Genomic DNA, 18,154 nt, shown 5'->3' with positions numbered 1-18,154 from the left:
GGCACGCACCCCTTAGCTCTAAAAACTTTATAATATGATTACAGTAGTAATTAAATTAAAATAGTCTGTCAGTTATTGGTTTGGGGGATTTTTTTTAATGGTAATAGACTTTTGTTGCCATTTTGTTTTCTAGTGCCCTATAGAGTGGTTCCATTATGGATGTGTTGGATTGACGGAAGCACCAAAAGGAAAATGGTACTGTCCACAGTGTACAGCTGCAATGAAGAGAAGAGGCAGTAGACATAAATAAACTTGGGAAAAGCTTCATGCAAAGCATTTTATACGGGACTTAAACATCAAACCACATTTCCTGGCAACCACTTAAAGGATTAATATAGGCAGTCCTATAAGATCTTGAACTATTAATTTTATTAGTTGTGTTTTAATAATGTAAGTAAATTATTTATGCACTCCCAGTGTGCTATAAATACTATTCCAGTTAGCCTTGGATTATTTCAGTGGCCAACATATGCAGACATTTGTACTCTCCAGCCATTTTCTCGAAGTAATGGGCATTCTATTATTTAATCTTCAAAGAATTCCAACGATGAAGATTTTAAGAAAAGTATTTTATATCTAACAGGTATATTCTGCTGCATGTACTGTACTCCAGAGCTGTTATGTAACACTATGTATATAACTGGTTGCAAAAAAAAAAAAGTCAGTGCTTCTAAAAAGAATTTAAGATAATGGTTTTTAAATGCCTTTATAGCTTTGTTTCTTTGTGAAACTAAATTCAGCAGGCTGAAGAAAATGGTTCATGTATAAAGTGGGCTGGTGTCCTCTAGAGTACTTGGGTACATAAACAGAAACTCCTGTAGAGTAAAAATGAATTTGTGCCATTAGTCTTTATATGTTTCTGCATCAAAACAGGATGCAGTTCATGAGGGTGGGGTGGGAGGGCTTGAGGGAAAAGGGTGTTAAAGTGATAAATTTTTATACCAAATGTGTTTATTTTTTTGTGCAAGTAATCCTTAAAATTGGAACTGTATTAGGTGTTAAAATAAAATTTTTTTAAAATTACTTGTATTTATATTTTACACATTTAACAGATAATAGCGAAAATTTCTAAAGCCCAATCACCTTTCACCTTTCTCATTTTATCTAAAGAGGTCATGGTCCCATAATATACAGATTGTTCTGTGATTTCTTTAATATTGTTTGCAATTTGTGATGTGAACATAAGAAAATACCTTTTTAATGTAAATTTTAAATGCAAATTTATTTTTTTAGGAATACCCTTTTACTTCAGTGTATAAGGGAAAACAGAGAGATATAATTACATTATATAAAATAAAAATGATTATTATAAAATTATATGTCTTAAGGCAAAATGCTCAACTGAATGAATAGACTGCAGACCCCTGAGTTAGAAGCTTACAACTAGATTCTGTTTTTTATTTTCCTCCAGACTATCATGACAGCTAAGTCACATTTAAATGCTCCGGGTCTTAGTTTCCTATTTATAAAACCAGAGTGATTGTCACTGCAGCATTTGTAAATTCCTGTAAAACACTGAATTTTTGTTCCATAGGTGCTATTGAAATCCTAAATTTTGCAATGAATGGGTTTTGACTACTGAGATGAAAGTTTCTGATCAGCGGATAAATATGTAAGATTCTTAATGTTTCTTTTTTGAATACCTATATATTGAAAGCTTTGTTGGCCCATCAGATTTCATCTTTACCCAAAACCACATGGAAGTCCTCGTTCAGAAAATAGCGCAAGTTCTATGCAATGCTATCCAAGGGGGCTGGATTAGATGATCCCTTCAAGCTCCCTTCAAGCACTAAGATTCGGAGCTGTCATAATATGTCTCTCAACCATGTTGTAACATAAAAGCAAGTTAGGCTTCTTTTTAAGTGAGCACCAATGACGCCTTTAGTTGATAGCTTATTAAGAAAGCCTTTAGAAAACTATATAAAATAACAGTTATTAGCATATTGTCTGAATATGCCGCTGAATTATATAATATACTCCTTCCTATGGTGCAGCATGACTTTCTCCAGTTCAGTCATCTTACTGTAATTAGTCAAAGGTAAAAGTTTTTTATAGCGTCTTATTTTCAGCACTATCTTGGCTTCTGAGCCAGGAATATACTTAATTGCTGCTGGGGCCACTTTCAATGTACGGATTTCATTAGATCCATTTTGATTTTTACCATTGAAAAAAATTACACGTTGACAAGGGTTAAACTGAAACTAAATATATATATAAAGTGGTAAACCAAAATTTTGTGAAGTTGATAAGTAATGGATAAAATGTTTTTAAAGCCTGCCACAAATAATTGGGCCACATATGGAACAGCTACCTCATCCCAGAAAATATGGCCAACTTTTAATATTGTCTGTGATGTATACGCCAAGGTCCACAGTGAAGGCACCTGGTTTTATAAAATGCACATTCAGAATCTTTGTTGTACATGTGATAATTAGTATCACAAAAAAAATCCAAATGTGTGGTGGGTTCACAATCTATAGGTGGTGAAAACTGAGGCCTTACTTCTGTGGAGTGTGTATTAAAATGTTCATGGTGACACATTTGAAGCAATAAATGGCTTAATTAAATGCCTAAATGAAGCTGAGTGTTTGATAACCATAAACTTAATTATTCAAAAGGTAGTTTTATGCTGTATAGCCATCTTTCCCTTAAAAAGAAAACTGAAGACTCAATGAACCAAACATTTATTATGTATGTATGCTTTTTGTTGTTTCCTCCTTAGATTTCTGTGGTGCATGGAATTTACATTTGATATTTGATCATATCATTTGGGATACTAGGGGTAAAGCATTTTTACATTGCAATTCATTGCACTTTTCCTATTTATTTGGCATAAATTTGTCAGGTTTATTTTTTTTATTGTTGTTGTTGTTGTCTATTGTGTTTTCCTAAATTTAACATCAATCCACATTTCAGTATTCTAGAAGTTTCCACTGGGATCAAGAGAAGAACATCCTGTAAATAATATGGGAACTTTTAGAAGTGGGTTTCTTGATAAAAATTTGTATTGTAATATTGACTTACTCTTTTCTATACTTTTAAAATATCATATTATGGTGTTTCTTATTTGGCTAAAATCATTTAAAGTCAGAGACCAAAGAAATAATTAGTCTACAACTTTAAAATACTCTTTCTTTTCCTGAAATTATTTTAGAATTTTTAAGGAAAATTTTTTTTAATATTCTTTCCTTGAAACCCATTGACCTTGCAATAAGTGATGTGAGGGTCAATAATAACCCATGCCAAACTAACTACTTTTCCTTTTCTTTTTTTAAACAAGTTGGTTAGAATGTGAGGCATTGTGGTACAGTGTAAAGAGTCATTATTTTGGAGTCCAGGGCCTCTGTCCAAACCTCACCTCTTCCAACTCACAGCAGTAGTGCTCTGTTACCTTCGGCAAATCACTTAACTTCCCTGAGGGGCTTGATTCCTCATCTGTAAATGGGGGGTGGAACAAGAAGACCCATGAGGTCCCTTCCAGCTCTATGGTAGATTAAGAGAATGCTACAGTTAACCTGAATGTTAGCAAAGCATATGACAAAGTCTATCAAGCTGTTATTATAGACAAAATGGAGCAATATAGGACTCCCACAGAGTAGTAGATAGACAAGTAGATAGATTTCCAACTAGCTGAATTATTTCATGGGTATGTCCCTTAGAAGCTGGCAGTACTCTAGGGCAGAGGTGTCAAACACAGAGCTTCAGCAGCCTGAATCAAAATATAATTGGGAAATACATAACAAAACAAATAAAAATATAATAAAGCATAATATTACATTACATCTAAAAACTAAAGCTAAAACTAAAGCTATGATAGTACCCCAGGTATCTTCTTTGGCACTTATGCTGTTTAAAATTCTTGATCAGTGATTTTGATTAAAGCATAGATGGCATGCCAAATTTGTAGGTGACAGAAAGCTGAGAGGAATACCTGACGTAACAAGATTCAAAAAGTTCCTGAGTTTGATTAGATCTACACAGGTGATTTGTGTATCTGTACAGCCTTCCCTCTCATTGACCTTCAGTCCCACATCACCAGCTACCCATTGGATGTTTTTCAACTGGATATAGGATTATATCTTATTATATATTAATCTATAGAATTATAGACATCTTAAACCTTAAATGTTCCAAACGGAACTTGTTAACTCCTCCAAAACCCACTTCTGAACTTTATTATTTATGTAAAGGGTACTACTTACCTACCAATTCACTACCTCTTACCTGGACTATTGCAGTAGGCTTCTTACTGGTCTTCCCATTTCATGTTCCATTCTATCCTCCACACAGCTGCTAAATTGATATGCCTAAGCACAGATCTGAATATCACTGCTGCTCATAAACTCCAACGGTTTTCTATTCTAATATTAAATACAAACATCTCTTTTTGGCATTTAAAGTCTCACCCAACTTGGCCCCAACCTATCTTTCCAGACTTATTATATGTCACTCCCCTTCATGCACTACACAGTCCAGTCAGACTAGCTTTGTTGTTCCTTATACACGGCATTCCACTGATGAAATTTATTAGGAATAAATATAAAGTCCTACATGGGTTAAAAAAATTGATTTCACAAGTACAAACTAGGCATGTCTAGGTCACCTGAAAAAGAACTAAAAGGTTTCAGTGCATTGCAAACAATGTGATTTGACAGTGTGACATGGCTGCCAAGACTAATGTATTAGTGGCCTGATTTACAAATCATAATACCTAGGTATAGAGAAGTACACTCTAACCATGGTCCAAACATGTCTGGAATATTGTTCTGGGCACCACATTTAAGAAATGGCATTGTTAGGCATGAGGGTGCAAGAGAAAAGGATCATACATAAGAGCTGGAAGAGACTGTAGGGGTCATATTCCAATCCCCTCATTTTACAGATGAGGCTCCAGAGACGTTAACTTGCTTAAGGTCACATAGATGACAGAATCAAGTGTTCAAATGCAAATTTTCTTAGTCCAAATACTGTGCTTTTCCCACTATACCCTACATAATCAGAATACCAAAGGGCTCCAGCATCCCAGTAATTGAATAAATGAAAAAGCATTTATTAAGTGCTTACTATGTGCATGGATACAAATAGAAAACACCAGACAGTACTTGCTTACTAGACTCACGTTCTTATTGAGGGATACAACACATTAAAAGAAAGTTTAGTTGCATGACAAATAGAAAAAAGTCTCTTACTCCTATGGGTACTGTGGGGCAGCAGGAAATATGGAATATTCAGAGGTCTTTATGTTACCTAATAGTTGACATAAATGTGCCAGGGATGTAGAGGCAGGGCAGATGGTAAGGCCCTAGAAACAACTGGGCAGCATCTGAGATAATAAAGATTGAGATAAACCAAAACAAAGATGCAGCCATGGCAACATTTCTGATATGGTATTTGTTCTGAAACTATCCTATCATGTTCAAGAGCCTCAAGAGTAACAAAAACATAAAAATCAGAAATTTTAAGATTTTGCCATTTAAGTCACTAAAACGTGAACTCCTGAAACATGTCACAAGTGTGACCAATGTTTTCCACTTGGTATCCTTTGCCAGTTTTTTCACTTTTTAGTTTCATTAACTATATTAAAAAATAATATGTTTGGTTCTGGTGCCAGGTTAATTTGCATGATTTGGTTCTATAACACATATGAATGTGTTCAGAACAATACAAATTAGGATTTGGGAAAAGCAAAGTACTTGTGCTATTATAAATTGAGATGATACATTATGAGAAATATAAAGAATTCCTTTGCTATGTCTAAACATAAGGTGGAAAATATAAACAAGGGGGAAAAATCCTCATTTTAATATAATCCAACTTTTTAAACCCCAACTCTTTGGTTATTTCAGGAGAATATGTTTTTATTATTGTTCTATTATTGTTCTCTGGATCATTTTTCCCCCCACTCTATTTAATTTTATGTAAATAGACATAACTTTTCCTAATGGGGATTTCTTAAGGGATATTAGGTTTGGGTTCAATCATCTCGTAGATGAAGTCAATTAACTTGAACCTAACTCTTGGTCACATAGTCAACCTGGAAAATATTTTGCAAATGTTATTAAATACAAGGAAAGCTAAGGGAAGAATTTGGGTAGATAAGTACAAATAACAAATCATTTATATGGTAGATTTCTATTTTTTTATACTATGGACATCCTAGATAGTCTCTTCATCGCTGCCATTTTTCAGGAAAGCTGGACTTAATTTTAATATAGAGTACTTGTCTCACTGCAAGGAGTAATGATTAAATTGGGCTGTTAATAGAATACCTTTGATCATCTCTACTTTTGAACCAGTACAAATACAAAGTACTAATTAAAGAGAAGCGTTTTGCTTCATGTGTGAGAGCTGACCTAAGCTGACATCTCTCCTCTCAATCTTTTTTCTATTCCCTTCTCCATCTTCTCATCCCATTGACACACATAATTAAGAACTGATCATGGAGTATTTGAGTTGTTCTGTTTTGTTTTGTTGGGCACAGAGAGGGACAGGTGAGGGGAGAAGGGGGCAGATAAGAGCTTTGTCTTCATGATAAGTTGAACTGGTGAAACGGTATGTGTGTGTACATGTTTGATATGTAAGGTATGTCTATAGATATATATTCCACTTGGTTTTCTATATGATTTCAATGCATTTCACCTTTCAGTATTCTCTATAATTAACACCCTTGAAAACTGGTCTAAATAATTTTATAACTTCCTCATTTTTCAACAAAATAGTAATGTTACTTTTGCTGGTAAAACGTACTTAATGTTTAAAAATCTATAACCCAGAGAAGCAGCATGGTATTGGGAAAAGCATTGGACCTGGAGTCAAATTCTTTTGAAGTTCTGTGAGTCCCATTTCTGCCACTTACTAACTCTCTAAGCCTCAACTTACACAATTGTAAAATGGAACTAATAAACTGATTAATTGGCAACACTTGCCTGGTTTACCACACAGGGTAGTTAGTGAGGATCACATAGAATAATGTACTCGAAATCAATGTAAGTAGCATATGAAAAGCACAGCTGCACAATGGAAAGGGTATTGGACTTGGAGTTAGGTAGCCTAGCTTCAGATCCTATCGTAGGCCTTTACTAGCTGTTTTGGTCACTTAATTTCCCTGAGCCTCAGTTCCTTTAACTGTAAAATGAGAATAATAGTATTTATACCACCAATTTCATGGGGTTATTGTGAGGAAAGTACTTTACAGAGTTTATGAAGCATCACGTAAATAGGGATTATACAAGTATGTTGTAAGTATACAAGTCTATTAAGTGATATTTACAAAAAGATTTTACTATATTCCAATCAAAGTCTAGATGTTATTAATATTCTTGTTTGATGACCATTTCATAACTGTGATGCAGAGACATATTCAATTTGTATTTTATCCAGAGTTGCTAGTTCCCCTCTGTTCTTCACCACCACCAAAGAAGGAAGCTGAAGAGTGAGTCAAAATTCAAAACTGCTTTCTTGTGTTTTGTAACAAGTTTTGATAGTTGAAAGAACTTTAAAACCAATTATTAAAACAAATGTGATTGTCTTTGAGTTTCATTTCCTTTATAATCTCTATGTTCTTCAAGCCCTATTATTTTTATTATGGATAATCTCAGTTGTCTGTTTCTAATAAAGCAATTCTCTTTTTATGTATTTAGACATTTCAACCTTAAGGTAATTAAGGACAATATAACTGCCACTTGTTTAGAATAATGGAAACATTTATAAACTTTATGTTCAACAGTAAAAATAACTCTTTAGGGTACTCATTCTAATCCTTTGCATTTTTAAATGATTCCAGTAGGGGGACCCTCTGTGCCAATATAACAAAACAAAACAAACAAACAAAAAACCAAAATACCCTAAACATAACTAATAATATATTAAAAATCTATGACTCAATTCTAGCATGTATATTCTTTCTCTATTGTAATATACTATATAACAAATAGAAGGACCATTTCTAACAAGTCTTAAGTGGTTGGAATATGATTTTTACATGTCATGCACCAGGCATTTTTGAAAAATAATGCATCGAAGCTAATCAAAATCTCAACAATCTATCTTCAGAGAGCTTGTGTCACCAAACAATAGTGTGATGCTATCATGAAAAGTTCTTCGTGGAATCGTTGTCTAATTAAAAAAATAACTGTAACTGGAAGCAGATAAGGTTGTGTAGGAGAAAGGACGCTGAATTTGGAACTATGAAGACTAGGGCTCAATTCCATACTTTACTACTTAATATATGGCAAGTCACAGCCTCCTAGGCCTCTTTCTTTATAAAATGAGAAAGTTGGACTAGGTAACCCTTGATTTGTAATGTTATGATCCTACTATAAATAGATAACTTTTTGAGTATTTTCATTCAAATGTTCAAAAGTGGGTTTTCTGCTTGACTGAATTAATTTTAGTCTTTTACACATGTTTAAAAGGAACCTGATGTATATAAGGAAAATGATGAAAACAAAAGTTGTATTTTTAGCAACTGTAAGTATGTTAATTTTGATGAATAAGTGACCTTTGTTTTTATGCTGAAAATTTTGTGCCTCAGAAGAAATTCCTAATTTTTTTTTCCCTAAAAGTAGTAAACCTGGGTTCAAATCCCACATTGGACTAGCTCCGTTACTCTGGGTGAGACATTTAAGCTCAATGATTCCCAGGCAACTTTTAAAGATTTATCTACTAAATCACTGAAGAGCTGTTTTGCATTGGAGAAGGTCAAGTCATGTCAAAAAGCATTTATGAAGTCTTACTATGTAGCAGATATTATGTCAAATGTTAAGGATAAAAAGGGAAAAACAGTCCCCAACCCTCATAAAGCTCATAGTCTAGTGGGAAGACAACATGCAAATGACTATGTACAAACAAGATATGTGTGAATATATGTTGTGTATATGTGTGTGTACACATACATGCACACACAGGATAAAATTGGAGGAAATCTTAAGGGAAAAGTGTCCGCATTAAGGGGGACCAAAAAAGGTAGGATTTTAGCTAAAACTTGAAGGAAAGCGGGGAATCCAAGAAGCAGAGATGATGAAGGCAAGCGTTCCAAGCTTAAGAGACAGCCAGGAAAAATGCTTCAAGTTAGGAGATGGAATATCTTGTGAAAGAAAAAAATTGCCACCCTGATGAAAAAAATCACATTCTGTCTTTGCCTGTGAATAGATTCCAAATGCATTATAATTTAAAATATGTGATGACTGATATAATTTTTAAAGTATATTATGATTTCTAAAATTTATTTCAGTTCTACAGAGGAGGAAAATAATTAATAGAGCAGATAGTGAAATTTTTAATTGTCATACAATATAATAGATACTATATGTTGATAGATTGTGACATAACAAAGGGTGAATTTTTTTGCTGTATTGTATGAATTCACTTTTTAGGGAAGTGGGCATTCTGGATTTATGCCAAGATGAGGTTATTTTTCATGTCAAGAAGGAGAAATCAGCTTCAAAGGATGTGATTTTTGCTATCCACCTGTGTGCCCGCTGATAAGTACCGAAGTTTGATGTCATGCCTAGCAGAGGGCACAGAGCATGAAATCGAGGTTTGAGAAGCTGAAAGAAAATGGTGTGATTGGAGTTGCCCCAAGGTACATTTATTTTGGGAAATAGAACAATTCCACATCCAGGAAGTGATTAAAATTCCAGTGAAGCTGATGATGCCACAAGCCCTTGGAGGTACTCAAAATGGAAACCACTAACCTAATATAAGAAACTAATGAATCTTTAGCAGCTACATCTTTGAAAATGTCCAAGTACTGCCATAGTTGGTTACATTTTCCCCCCTCTGGATTTAAAATATCATCCATGGAACAGACAGAGCAAAACTAAGAATATGGTCCATTAAAAAAGATGACATTCTTTGGCCATCTGTGGGTGCTGTGCTATTCTTCTACAAATCAGAATGTAGTCTGAAATAAATGACAAGGCAACCTGTTTTAAAGACTGATTGGATTTTTAACAAGCAACGTGATGATAAATAACAGAGTTGAGATTTGAACACAGATCCAGTGCTCCTTCCATTATACCACACTGGGGGACTGCTTTCCTTGTTTCAAATGTATTTGTTTTCCCTGGAAGCATTCTTTAGACCAGAGGTGTCATATTGGGTTGTTGTGGGTTTTTTTTTTTTTGGCATTTGGGGTCAAGTGACTTGCCCAGGGTCACACAGCTAGTAAATGTTTGGTCTGAGGCCACATTTCAACTCAGGTCCTCCTGACTTCAGGGCTGGTGCTCTATCCATTGGGCCACCTAGATGCCCCCCAGAGGTGTCACATTAAAATGTAATTGGGAAATATTAATAAAACAAATAAAAATAAGATAAAACAAAGGTAATATTAATATGTGGTTTTCTATGTTAATAGGTAGCCCTCAGGGACACCGCTGCTTTAGACTCTAGGCAGCACAAAGAGCACTTGATTTAAACCATAAGATCAAGGCTCAAGTCCCAGCTGGGCTCCTTACTAGGTGTGACCTTAGGCAAGTCACTTAAACATTTTGAGCCTGTTTTCTCATCTGTACAATAACGTATTAAGTTTGGGAGATATTTTTGTTGTACTAAGGCTCTGGAGTACTGTATATTTAGACAGGGCAGGTGGTAAGGTCTAGAGGATCTTCAGAGGCAGTGGCAGGGCAGGTGAAGCAGTCTGGTGAGTTCTGGGCTGCCCTGGGCTGAAGGAGAGGGTAAGATGAAATCCATCTGGGACAGCTAGTGGCGCAGTGGATACAGCAATGGCCCTGGATTCAGGAGGACCTGAGTTCAATTCTGGCCTCAGGCATATAACACTAGCTGTGTTACCCTGGGCAAGTCACTTAACACCATTGCCTAGCCAAAAATTAAAAAAAAAAAGAAAAGATGAGATCCATCTCCAGTGCCAGCACTTGCTGCCTCCCAGCTGGCCTGGTTAGGTACTGAGTGGCCCTGGGCTGGGAGATGGGGCAGGGGTGGAAAGAATGGCAGCAGCAACAACATCCCCCAAACTTAACACAGTGCCAAGGCACAGAGAAGCAGTGGCAAGCGAGAGGGGCCCAGGCTGTGACCAAGGAAAATGTCCCCCAAATGCCAGGCATTCTTTCTGGCTGTCTCCCATGCATGAACCACCGACAGGTCTGGGTTCCTTTAAGTCTCAGTTAAAATCCCAACTTCTACAGCAACCCCAACCCCTCTTAATTCCAGTGCCTTCCCTCTGTTATTTCCTATTTATCCTGCATGTAGTTTGCTTTGTATATATTTGTCTCCATGTTGTCTCCCCTATTGGACTGTAAGCCCCTTAAGTGCAGTAACTACCTTTTGCTTCTTTTTATATTCCCATAACTTAGCCCAGTGCCTGGTGCATAGAAGGGCCTCAGATGTGGTTTTTGATTGATTGATTGATTGATTGATTGATTGCCTGTATGGCTCTGAGCCAAAGAGCAGAGGGAAGTCTCTTTTAATCTTAAACTGTGAATATAAACCTGCAGTGGACTAACTAGGGCAGGAAACTGAGAACGAAAGGGAGTCAAACAGTTCAGTCTCCCTGAACCTGCAGACCTTCCCAGCAGGCCAACAGTACTGAGACCACCAGTAGTCCACTGCAACTAAATCACACACAGTCTGAAAGACCCAAACCTGGGCTGGGAACTTGCAGAGTTCAGACCAGAAGGGTGATAACTAGACCTCTCCCCCAGTGATTATGCTACTTCTAAAGCCTCAAAAACTTGCAGGCCCCCAAAATGAACTGTGAAAACAGCAGAAGGATATAAAAAGACAGACGCTCAGGCCAAATATCCCCACTCCCAGAAATGAGCCAAGCCCAACATGAACATCAAGTCCAAAGTCAAGAAATAAGTCATAAGAATGAAGGGGGAAAAAAAGAACCTGATCATAAAGAGCTACTATGGTGACAAGGAAGCTCGAGTTACAAACACAGAAAACAATGACTTGAAAACATCTACAAGCAAATCCTCAAAGGAAAAAAATGCAGATTAGACACAAGCCCAATGAGAATTCTTAGAAAATTAAAGAAGGAGATTTTTTAAGAAGCAAAAATAAAATTGTCTTAAAAACCAAATATGAATGGTAGAAGAAAAATGGGAAAAGGACTTAGAATATGATATTCAAGAATCTAAAGGATCTAGGATTACAACCAAGAATAACCTACATAGCAAAATTTCATATAATCTTCTAGAGGTTGGTAGGAATATTTAATGAAATAGAAGGACCTGAATTCAAATCCAGCCTCAGATGCTTAACACTTACTGGCTGTGTGACCTTGGGCAAGTCACTTAACCCCGATTGCCTCACACACAAAAAAGCAAATGAATGAATGAATGAATGAATGAATGAATGAATAATGAATGAATGAAAATAATAATAGCATTTTCCAGGTTTTTGTGAGGATCAAACGAGATAATAATTATAATGCAGTAAACACAGTGCCTAGCACATAGTAAGCATTGGATAAATATTAGCTGTGATGAGGATGAGGATGATGAAGAACAGAACATTTTGCATTCAAACACAAGACTCAAGAGAAACATAAAAAGGTAAACCTAAGTCAGAAATCATAAGGGACTAAATAAGGTTGAACTGTTCACATCCTTATATGGGAAGAGGATACATATAATCCTTCAGAACTTTATCCTCACAGAGGGTCTTAGAAAGAATCTAATTAGACAAATGCCATGGCTGTGATTCTATTAAACTGGAATGATTTCAAAATAATGATGGAAAGGTGGGGAAGAGGAATGCTCTGGGATAAGAAAGGAGTGGCAACCATTATCTCAGACAAAGCAAAAGCAAAATAAATCTAACTGAAAGAGACAGAGAAACTACATTTTGCTAAAAGATACCATAAACAATGGATTAATATCGATACTGAATATATAATCACCAAGTAGCAAAGCATACAAATTCTTAAAGGAAAAGTTTAATGAATTACATGAGGAAATAAGCAATGAAGCTGTATTAATGCAAGACCTCAATTTACCCCTCTCAGACCTAGATAAAATCAAACCAAAAAAAGAAAAAAGAAAGAAAGAAAGAAGTTAAGGACCTAAATAGAATAGGAAAGGCAGATATGTGATAGACCTTTAGAGAATAACGAATGAGCATAGAAAGAAGTATACCTTTTTCTCATCTATGCATGACTCTTTCACAAAAATTGACCATACATTAGGGCATAAAAACCTCAAAAAATGTAGAAAAATAGAAATATTAAATGTTTCATTTCCTGACCATAACACAATAAAAATTGTATGCGGTAAAGATTGAAAATTTATGGGAAACTAAATAACCTAATCCTAAAGAATGGATGGGTCAAAGAACAAATCATAGAAATCATCAATAATTTCATTAAAGATAATGAAAACAATAACTTAACTTACTAATATTTGTGAGATAAAGCCTAAATGGTATTTAGTGGAAATTTTATATCTTTAAACCCTTGTTATCAATAAAATAGAGAAAGAGCAGATCAGTGAATTGGGCATGAAACCAAAAAATAAACAAACCTAGAAAAACGATGAATTAGCCCCCCTTCCAGTTAAACACCAAAATAGCAATCTTGAAAATCAAAGGAGAGCGTAATAAAATTGAAAGTTTTTTAAATTGTGTAATTTTGTTTTTTAAAAAAGAAAACCAAATTATCCGTATCAAAAATGAAAAAGGTGCACAACCAATAAAAAAAAAATAAAAACAATTATTAGGAACTATTTTGTGAAACTATATGCCATTAAAAGTAACAATCTAAATGAAATGGATAGACATTCATAAAACCAAAAATTGCCTATATTAACAGAACAGAAAATAATATACATAAGTAACCTTATCTGTATTTTTTTTTGCAAGGCAATTGGGGTTAAGTAATGTGCCCCGGGTCACACAGGTAGTAAGTGTCAAGTGTCTGAGGCCATATTTGAACTCAGGTCCTCCTGACTCTAGGGCCAGTGCTCTATCTACTATACCACCTAGCTGCCCCAGCTTTAAAAATAAATTGAATAAACCATAAATGAACTCCCTAAGTGGGGAGCATTGGTGGTAACCCAGGACCAGATGGATTTACAAACAAATTCTACTAAATTAAAACAAACTTGAGTACCACCTCACATTGGTCAAACTGGCTAAGATGACAAAAAAGGAGAATGAAAACTACTGAGTAGGGGAGCAAAGAGGACAGAGAATTTAGAACTGAAAAAAAAGAGAATAAAAAAGTCTCTATACTTTAAAAAAATGCATAGTGTAAGCTATAAAAGCTCAAAACTGCACTACGATTTTAGAATAAATAGCATCTTTTTAACCTCATTGGGGTAAATATCTAGCTGTAAGCTCTCAGGGTCAAAGAAGATGGGCATTTTAGTCACTTTCTTAGCATAATTCCAAATTACTTTCCAGAACAGTTCAGCCAATTCTCTTTCACAGTGCCTCCAGTCAAACTTCTTGAAACAACTGTCTATATCCAATGGCTTCAGTTTCTCAATACTTAAGACCTCCTCAAAGCTGCACAGCTCTACTGAGATCGCACTCACAAAAGTCATCAGGGACCTAATTGCCAAATCCAATACCTTTTAAAGGAATTTTCATTCTCCTTTACCTTCATGAAGTATTTGACTTTTCTTTCTGGATACTCTCCCTTCTCTCAAATTCAAAGACATCACTTTTAGTTCTACTCCTATGCCTTTAACTGCTTTCTTATGGAATTACAGATCTAGCTTTGAAAGAGACCTCAGAAGCCATTTAGCACAACCTTTTCATTTTAGATATGAATCAACTGTGGTTTAAGGAGGTTAAGGAACTTGCCCAAGTTCATTAGTATTGTAAACATTAGTGGGGAAGATTTAAACAGAGGTCTTTGTATATCTCCTTTGCTGGCCATTTATTGTTTTGCTAATCACTTAAGTTGGATTTGACCCAAGATTCTACGGTTGGGCCTCTTCTTTCTAAATTTTTCCTAATAAGGATCTTTATTCAGTCCCAAGACTTCTAAAGTGGTCACCCTTTACATCCAGATCTAATCCCACTTCAGTGTATTATCAATGTCTATAGGACACATGATTTTATCATATCTATCAAAGGCACCACCTTTCTCCCAATCTCCTTCTTATAATATACATGGCATATACATATTCCAGTAGAATTCAAGTTCTTTGAGGGAAGGGACTTTCATTCTTATTTTTGTTATCAGTGCATTGCATATAGTAGATATTTTATAAATGTTTGTTGAAATGAAAACAAACTAAATCCAGGTTACATATACCTACCATTTGGAAAGGGAAATAAGAATGAAGGGGAGGGAAAAAAAAAAAGAGGGTCAAAGAAGGAGCTGGGAAGGTCATTATAAAAAATTATAGGTCATTAGAAAAGAAAAGCTAGGGATTTATGTTTTCCTCTTGTTGGTAATAGAGGTAATCTGATTCAGAAACTTCCTCTATCTGCAGTAAGCTGCAACTAAGGGACCTAAGAACTACCAACCTCTCAATTCACAAAGTGGACTCCAAGATTGGATATATCCATTTCAGGATCACTTCCTGGATATATGCTTGGGAAAGGAAATAAAGCCAGAAATGTACCCAAGGCATAGGATCAACTCATCTGATCAAGCATCTACTTCAGTGGCCATTTAAGAGTCTCCCTTTCTTCAGGGATAGGGGAAAGGTGGCTTTCTTTTCCCCTCACCCCTTCTAGTCGGCTTCTATGACTGAAAAAAGAGTGACCGTGAGTGGCTCTTCCTGCTTAGCAGCCTAAAAGGGAATTGCTTAGTCATCTCCAAAGCACTGAGTCAGAAACTTCCAGGAGTCTTTTCAGCTTCCAAATACCCAAGTGCTGACCTGATACACATGGTCAACTGGAAACAGGATATTACCCTTAAATCTACCTCAAAAGTCAAGGAATAAAATTAAATTCCACCAACTTATGAAATTCTGCTTTTTTCCATAATTACTCTCTTTCACACTATTTCTTGGACTTATATTTAGCAATCTCTCCAGCTTTGGGATAACCACTCAAAAATGGCAGGCAAAAGACATCTATTTGCTGACAAATAACATACTAGTTTATATCATAAACCTAGACTAGCTATGATCTCCCAATAGATAATATGAAATAAAAGAAGGTAAATTTATTAATTCCTTAACTGTTCCTTATTAATTCTTTGAACTCTTTGAATCAGTCATAATTGTCTTCTTAGTACATTATTAATAAATCAGACCATAAAGGGAATATTAAATTACATGTAGATCACTTGTAGAATTTGGAAGATCAGGAATGTTTAATCATCTGAAATGCTGGTGCCTTTCATATTTTAAATGCAATTTTTGAAACATAAGGACAAAAAGTAAAACAGTAAACTACAGGACTTCCCTATAACACTTTGTCTATAGGTCAGCATTGGCCAAATATTGTGTAAGATTGGAGTCTTTTACAAGGCTGTGGTGTTTATTTCACCTTTGAACACGATTCACAGTTCATTGCCATGTTCTATCATTGGCACTCAGAAAACCGAAGTTATTTTCAAAGATCACTGGGTTGGGGACAGGCCAGCCAAACCAAGGCTGTGTACAGCCTCCAAACCTCTGGCCAAGAATTGTCCTGGAAGCTAAAGAGCTAAAGGGATTTGTGAAACATAACCCAGCTCAAGAAAGCAGAGTTGTAATGAATGTGAGGTGAAAAAGTCTTGCCTCAGGATGCCAACATCTACCAAGGAACAGAGGTGTTTCCTTCCTGTAGTGACCATTGTTCCAATATCTCACTTCCACTGATAAGGAAGCCTATAAAGACATATGGGATAAATATCCCTGAGCCACTATACCCACCTTCAGAGTCTCATTGTGTTAGATCTCTCTTCCATCACCACCATCCATCCCTATCTGTCTGTGAATTGTCTTCTGTGCCTCCAATTCCTCCATCATGCTCTCCCCCTAGTTACGGCTCTGTCTGCAGGGAAAAGAGGAGATATTCCCATCAAAGAACCACAGGGAGAGAGTTTGCATACAAGAATAAATTCCTATACTTGGTGACAAAATTTTTTATGACGAAGTACATTATAGAGACATCCCTATACTTTAGCCTCTTACAGGTAGACTGTACTATAGACAGTGGTCAGAAAAGCCAAGAAAAGAACCATATGTGAAGCTCATTATTACTAACTCCTAGATGGGGGATAAGCTTTTGGAAGCCATTCCTATTTTTGACAAAGATGTCTTTCTTCACTCCAGCCCAGACTGAGGCAATATTAAATATTTAAAGAGTGTGTGGGTTATAGAAACATAAAGATTTCCAAACCTGCATGTTCTTTGGGGGGGAAAAAGGAAGACTTTAGTTTCAATTTTTTTATTGGTCAATCTATACATAATTAATCGTTGCTTTTGTATGTAAGAATGTTAATTTCCAGTAAAAATAAAAAATCCTCTAGAAATATATTATAGAATTATAGTAGAATTCCATCTGGAATGCTAATGAATAGTTTGGTTGACTGTGATGTGTATGATGATGATATGTGTAGGAGCATAGATTATGAGCTATAAGGGACCTGAAATGTCATCTAATGTCTATTCCCTTTATTTTACAGCTGAAGAAACTTTTTAAGGCCTAGAAAAGCAAAATTATTGACCCAAGGTCTTACCCGCAGTAATTGACAGAGCTGGGATTTGAACCCAGGTCTTCTGAATACTTTTAATCCACAAGTCACTATCCTGCCATCCTGTTGTTCTTTCAGCATTTCATGGCACTCACAAATCATCTTAACTCTTCGCGATACCCATATGATTCCTTGTTCCTGTTCATATCCTCCCTCGCTTTACATATGCTTCCACACAAATCATGATCCTTACCCTATTCTTGCTTCCTCTTCTTCCCCCAGCTGTCTCTCTCACCTCCTGCTCACTTTCTTTTAATAGTGTCCCACCTTCATTTTGAGCAAATTCTCCTTTATCATAAGCCTATTTCACCGCTGTCTCTACCTTTGCACCCTAACTGAAACCTGGTTCTCTTGAACACATTGTTCACTGTTATCCTCTCCTGTGAAGAGCGAAGAAGCTATGCCTTCTCTTTGATTCCTGTGGCACTTCTGGGTCATGGGTTCACCACCTCTTTCCTAGTTCTTATCTCTTGAAGTCAATGACATTCAGTGCATTCAGAAAGTATCGTCTTTTCCTGGGGGACAAAGTACAAGACTCGGCATCAGAGG

General features: G+C 35.8%; 1 protein-coding gene across 3 annotated transcripts in view; it reads left to right on the top strand.

The window, feature by feature from the left end:
- The window catches only part of ING3 (inhibitor of growth family member 3), a 52,171-nt gene extending 49,592 nt beyond the window's left edge, over positions 1-2,579 (top strand). For all 3 annotated transcript variants that reach the window (XM_020966346.2, XM_020966347.2, XM_020966348.2), the window contains one exon: positions 134-2,579. In XM_020966346.2, coding sequence (XP_020822005.1) covers positions 134-250 — 117 coding nt within the window. In that variant the 3' untranslated portion in view covers positions 251-2,579. The remainder of the gene's footprint in view (positions 1-133) is intronic.
- The last annotated feature ends 15,575 nt before the right edge of the window (positions 2,580-18,154 follow it).

Source organism: Phascolarctos cinereus, unplaced genomic scaffold (assembly GCF_003287225.1).
Source record: "Phascolarctos cinereus isolate Bilbo 61053 unplaced genomic scaffold, phaCin_HiC Scaffold_1;HRSCAF=81, whole genome shotgun sequence".
Lineage (NCBI taxonomy): Eukaryota > Metazoa > Chordata > Mammalia > Diprotodontia > Phascolarctidae > Phascolarctos > Phascolarctos cinereus.
This window is presented reverse-complemented; position numbering and strand designations above follow the sequence as displayed.